The sequence below is a fragment of the Macrobrachium nipponense genome, chromosome 21, assembly GCF_015104395.2.
Source record: "Macrobrachium nipponense isolate FS-2020 chromosome 21, ASM1510439v2, whole genome shotgun sequence".
Lineage (NCBI taxonomy): Eukaryota > Metazoa > Arthropoda > Malacostraca > Decapoda > Palaemonidae > Macrobrachium > Macrobrachium nipponense.
In genome coordinates, this window is record NC_087212.1 from 68,395,802 (window position 1) to 68,402,085 (window position 6,284).

Consider the following 6,284-nt stretch of genomic DNA (forward strand, 5'->3'; position numbering starts at 1 on the left):
TGCGCCTCCTCCAGGGCGACGCCCAATCCCGAAGAAGGGTGCGGCATCGCTGACGGAGGTGAAGACGGTGAAGACGACCAGGAGGGCGATGAGAGCGCGGAAGAAGTTCATCTTGTTAAGTGGAATTGAGGTGACGAAACTCTGAGGAGAAAAAGAAAATATATGATGAATCAGCTTCATTAATAGATAAGTCTTAATTGAATATTTGAAAGATTGTAGGGAAAGTTTATTCTGATGTAGCTATTTTGTGGAAGAACTTTTGATGTAATTGCTAGATGAATGTAAGTTGTCATGTGAAACTGATTTGGAATAATTTTGGATGGTAAAGATGTTGCACAACAGATAAACAACAGACCATTATGCTGAACCCAGACCATCATGAATAATTATATTATCAATACAGATAATCATCGTCTGATTCAAATTGTTTATATTTTTGTAGTCATATATATATATATATATATATATATATATACTATATATATATATATATATATATATATATATATATATATATATATATATATATATATATATATACATATATATATACTGTCCTTCGATTGGTATTGATATACAATATTGTTATATCTGTGTAAGACAGAATGCCCCAAGAATAACATTGAAGTGCGTTTCTTGAAAATAATAGCTCTCAAAATATCCATGTTATATTAATTAATAAGTAAGTTCAAGTTCCTCCACATGCAAAGTAAACTTCATTCCTACCTGTTTGAAAACTGAGGGAAGAGGTGGCTTTGTGCAGCTGCAAGTGTGATGCCCGGGCATGGTTCCTTGGCCCTTTATATACGAGTTCTCGAGGATACCTGGGTTGCCACTTTCATATTTCGTTAAGCAAGTAATGACTCGTTGTGATTTATAATTCGTCTTTTTTTTCCTTTAAAAATTAAGAAATTAAGAGTTGGGGAGATGTTTAATCTAACCTGGTGTTATAGTTCAAATGCGAACCTATTCTTGTATTGTACCCCCTCCCCCCTGTCTTTCTTTTGTATTAACTTTGTATTTATAAATTTAGTAATCGTCTATCACAAGAATACGAAGCAAAACTCTCATTACAGATATATATATATAGTATATATATATATATATATATATATATAAATATATATATATCTATTATATATATATATATATATATATATATATATATATAATATATATAAATTTTATTAATCACTTCCTTAACTATTTCAATTCAGTTGTAGCTTCCTGAATTCCTTGACGATCACTCACTTTTCTGTATTTGATTCTTTTTCTTTCTCTGGAGAGGATGACACTTGTGATCAGGAAGTTAATCATTTTGAAATCGTTCAAATTCATCACCTTACTTCATTAATTACTTGTCCATATCCTTTCCCATCCAATCTTATGTATCGTGTCTTCGGTTTTCGTTTGATCATTGAAAATGGAATGACTGCCAATAACCACTCCAAAAGTAATCGGATCTGTTCACTTCCCATGGACTGAAGGTCATTTGATTATTGACTTGCAACTTAGCATTGCAATGTCATGGGTCACCGACTCTGTCATGGAATTTACTCGACAAATTCTCTTCCAAAGCGTCAAATATCAGTGTATTGTAACCTCAATAATCTAATTAGTGTAACTTGAGAAATCTATCTTTTTGTCAAATGAAAGCCAATAAGAATAAGACCCTGAGATAGTTTTGTGTGTGTAAGAAAAATGTCTTGATCATACAAATGAATGAAGTCTCTCTCTCTCTCTCTCTCTCTCTCTCTCTCTCTATCTCTCTCTCTCTCTCTCTTATATATATATAATATATATATATATATATATATATATTTATGTATATATATATGATATATATATATATATATGGATATTATATAATGTAGTATATTACATATATATATATTAGATATATATATATCCTATAATATATATATATAGATAGAGAGAGAGAGAGAGAGAGAGAGAGACGAGAGAGAGAGGAGAGAGAGATGAGAGAGAGAGAGAGAGAGGTATATATATATATTTTTTTTTAAGATTCATAATATAAATATATATAATATATATATTAAATATATAATGTATATAAGAATATATATTGTGTGTGTGTGTGTGTGTGTGTGTAGTTTATGTATTTATGTATGTAAATTGTTCTGAAAACCAAAACACGCACGCACACACACACCTATAATATATATATATATATATATATATATATATATATATATATATATATATATATATATATAGTAGTATGTATATATATGTGTGCGTGCGTGTTTTGGTTTTCAGAACAATTTACATACATAAATACATAAATACACACACACACACACACACACACACACACACACATATATATATATATATATATATATATATATATATATATATATATATATATATATATATATATATATATTATATATATATGAATCTTAAAAAAAAATATATATATCTCTCTCTCTCTCTCTCGCTCTCTCTCTCTCTCTCTATATATATATATATATATATTATATATATATATATATATATATATATAATATATATATGTAATATATATATAAGTATATATATATATATTATTATATATTATTATGTATATATATATATATATATATATATATATATATATATATATATATATATATATGTGTGTGTGTGTGTGTGTGTGTGTGTGTGTGTTGTGTAAAATAAATTCTTCTGTTAAACAGGATATGTCTCAAGTATGAAAGGCCCATTAAAACTCTTGTTTAAAGCTAAGGACCATATTTCGGTGGACTCACTTCCACCCTTATCAAGCAGTGAATCTGCTTTATAAGAGTGGGAGGGAGTCCCCGAAATATAGTCTTAGCTTTGAATCAGAATGTTTTGATGGGCCTTTTATACTTTTCATATTATATATGTACATGTAGTATTTACTTTTACATGTAAGACACACTATTTGATTTGTTAATGGAAATATAACACCTTGTTTCCAAAGAAAAGATAGCCACAAAAATATTGTGGGCAGAGAATACAAAGATAGAGTAATTGGAAAGTTGATGGATACATGATTTGACTCTGAGCGGCTGGAAGAATATGTCGTCACTGTGTTAATTTAGTCAACGTTGTTGGCCGGAGCTGAGATGGAAGTAAACTGCAGTTCCTGGACCTCTCTGCTCTGTGAATTCCCAGTGTCTCTTGTTGCGGGATTGGTGAGTTGAGATATCCCTAACTGGAGTACGGTCCTTTATGTTGAGATTAACATCAATCGCTTAATGTAACTCTGCAGTTGTAACATTTACTTCCACTTTTATGATGTATGAGTCTCAGAATCAAATAGAACATTGCGTTTTCAGCCCTTTATCACAGTATTCTCATCTTTTCAATTTTTAAAATTTTAATATGTATAGGTGCTGTATAATCGAGCAATGAATAAATTTATTTGAGGTAAGAAACCTAAATTCGAAGAAAATAATAAAAAAAATGAGAAAGGATTGAGATTGATCTTTAGATTTAGATTGGCAAAAGAAGGATTGTGACCTGTAATTTTAGGAACTCACTTAATTTGAGGAATACAGATATTTTAGATTAAAGGTGGTATGTTTACAGCTGAATGTGGAAAAATGTCATATCGTGTTTATTTGATGGTGTTATGGAAATGATGGGATAAAAGCGAAGCTTAACTGCCATGTCTGAATTTGTGTTGCTTGGCCTTGGATTTTAGAACAAGGATGATGCTTTTCTTGAATAATTTAAAAGGAAAGGTAAACGATGAAAAAATAACTGGTATATTTAGCAGGTGCTAATGTGGTTGAATGAATAAGTGAAGGAATTAAAGTAAATTTGAGGATGCTTTTAAAACGGACTCTTGAAGATGTAAGTTCGTAGGATGTTGAAGACTGGAAAGGTAACAGGAGTTGGTTGAATTTCAAGTGAGGTATTTTTATATGGTGGTCTGATTATGATTGTAATGCTGCCCAGAATTTGTAAGGTATATTAGGAGAGACTCCAAAGGTATTAATAAGAGAAATGACTATTATTCCATTGTAGAAACAAAAAGTTTATAGAGATGCACATACAAATATTAGGTGTACAATATGAATAGATATACCTGGGAAGAAGTGAGGTAAGATTTTGATGACTGTAGGATTGAAAGATGATCATCAGTGAGGATTGGGCTTTGAGGGTGTTGGGTCAGTGAGGATTGGGCTTTGAGGGTGTTGGGTCAGTGAGGATTGGGCTTTGAGGGTGTTGGGTCAGTGAGGATTGGGCTTTGGGGGGGGTGTTTGGGGGTCAGTGAGAAATGGGATGGGCTTTGAGGTGGTGTGGGTCAGTGAGGATTGGCTTGGGGAGGGTGTTTGGGTCAGTGAGGATTGGGCTTTGAGGGTGTTGGGTCAGTGAGGATTGGGCTTTGAGGGGGTTGGGTTAAGTGTTTTCTAATGAATATTTGTGGTGGAAACTGTGGAAGTGAAATAAAGATGTGTGCTACACTCCTGAACCTACTAAAAGGGTATGGCAAAACTAACTTAAGTGCTATGTGTAGAGTGCTATGGATAGACATTAAAGTAATTAATTTGTTGAAGTGATGACAAGTGTTTATGACGAAGGTAAGGCTTATGTGGTAAGGATACACATAAGGAAGACTGACCAGTTTTAGTGGAAATGTGGATCTCGAGCAGAGATGAGGTTTTTCATGATTCTTTGTAATTGTTTTGGATAACAGAAGTGATGAAAATTACAGGAGATGAGTCTGTACTTGTTTCTCAATAAAGTCAGTGGAAGAAGTAAGGAGTGGTTTGTTTTGTTTTGATGGCGCAGTGTTTGTTTGTGATAGTGAAGAGAATTTGTGGAGACTTGGAAAGAAGTTTGGAAGTATTTTTTTGAGAGAAAGAACTTCCAGTCTTTGAAGGTCTGTGGGGTCCCCTCTTTAAGTTCAGTGCAATTTTTTTGATGTAGGTAGTTAATTTTGTTCCTGATAGGTTTGTAATTTGTTTTGGGGGGTCTGACTTGTAGCAATGAACGTCATTTCATAACACTTCGGAAGGTGAGAGATGACATAATGCTTCTCTGTGGTAAAGGATTTTTTGTTTTTTCTTTATCCTAATCCATTTTCCTCTTTTAGAATGGCTGGTGCCTGAAAAGTAGTCCTAAGCGAAGTGGATCATTTCGTACATCAAAGATAACTCAGGGACTCCTCAAGAGGACTCGGTTACTCCAACTTCTAAACAAAAATGAATTGAACGGAGGGGAATGTATAGCACCCTTAAGCCTCAACTACAGAATTTTGGTCCTACACATATGAAGTCTTCACAGTTTTCTTTTATAATTTTATTATAAACTCCAGAAGCTCTCTATCATTATTTAATGTTCTTGTAATATGCTATCCTATATATTATCACAGTATTAGCAACAGATAATTGTTTGTTTAAATGGTCTTTTTTGAATGAAAATTGATTGGTATTGTGTCTATCGGAAGCTTTTATGTGAGAACAGAAGAACCTCAAGAAGTCGTCTTAGAAAGGAACTAAAATTATTTAAAAAGGAACTAAAATTATTTATACTTCCAATCACAGTCTGAATCTTATTGCAGCGAAGGTAGAATATTAAAGCCGCTAAATAAAAACATTTATGTAACTTAATGTGTTATACTGTATGGTGTGGTTTTTTAACAACTTTAGTTACAGGATATCATTCCCTTTGCATAGGAAATTATTTGTTTACCACATTTAAGACATCTTCAACTGCCAAAAGTTTAGTGAGATATTGGTTTTTATTTTGCTGAATTGCTAATCTTAATTTTTACTTTCCCATAATGGCGTTCATTGTAACTAAAGGAAACGAAAATTTCGGTAATGTATAAATGTGTATATATATATATATATATATATATATATATTATACTATATATATATATATATATATATATATATATATATATATATATATATAATATATATATATAAGTCATATCATATTACCGAGATTCATATACATATATCGAGCTACAAAAGTCCCCTTCGGTTAAACATATATAAAAATATATTAATTCCGAGGTAGAGTGAATTAGATGTTAAAGGACATTTGTAGCTCGATATATAATATATATATATATATATATATATATATATATATATATATATATATCTATATATATATATATATCAGGAACAATATGACTAGCTTTTGAGAGTACAATTCCCAAAATAAGTATCAAGATGTAATTCATTATTCAGCTTCGATATTAAGATATATAGCTTAATATGAAAGCTGAATATCTTGACATCACCGTTTTTAAGGGTAATCAAGAAAAC

The 6,284-nt window shown here is 31.2% G+C and overlaps 1 protein-coding gene across 1 annotated transcript in view; it reads right to left on the reverse strand.

Moving 5' to 3' along the window:
• Window positions 1-786, reverse strand: part of LOC135197517 (uncharacterized) — a 1,632-nt gene extending 846 nt beyond the window's left edge. The window contains exons 1-2 of the mRNA XM_064224580.1: window positions 727-786; window positions 1-141 (exon numbers count right to left, since the gene is read on the reverse strand). The exon at window positions 1-141 is cut by the window's left edge and continues 846 nt beyond it. Of these exons, the coding sequence (XP_064080650.1) occupies window positions 1-141; window positions 727-786 (201 nt within the window). The remainder of the gene's footprint in view (window positions 142-726) is intronic.
• Between the last annotated feature and the right edge of the window lie 5,498 nt (window positions 787-6,284).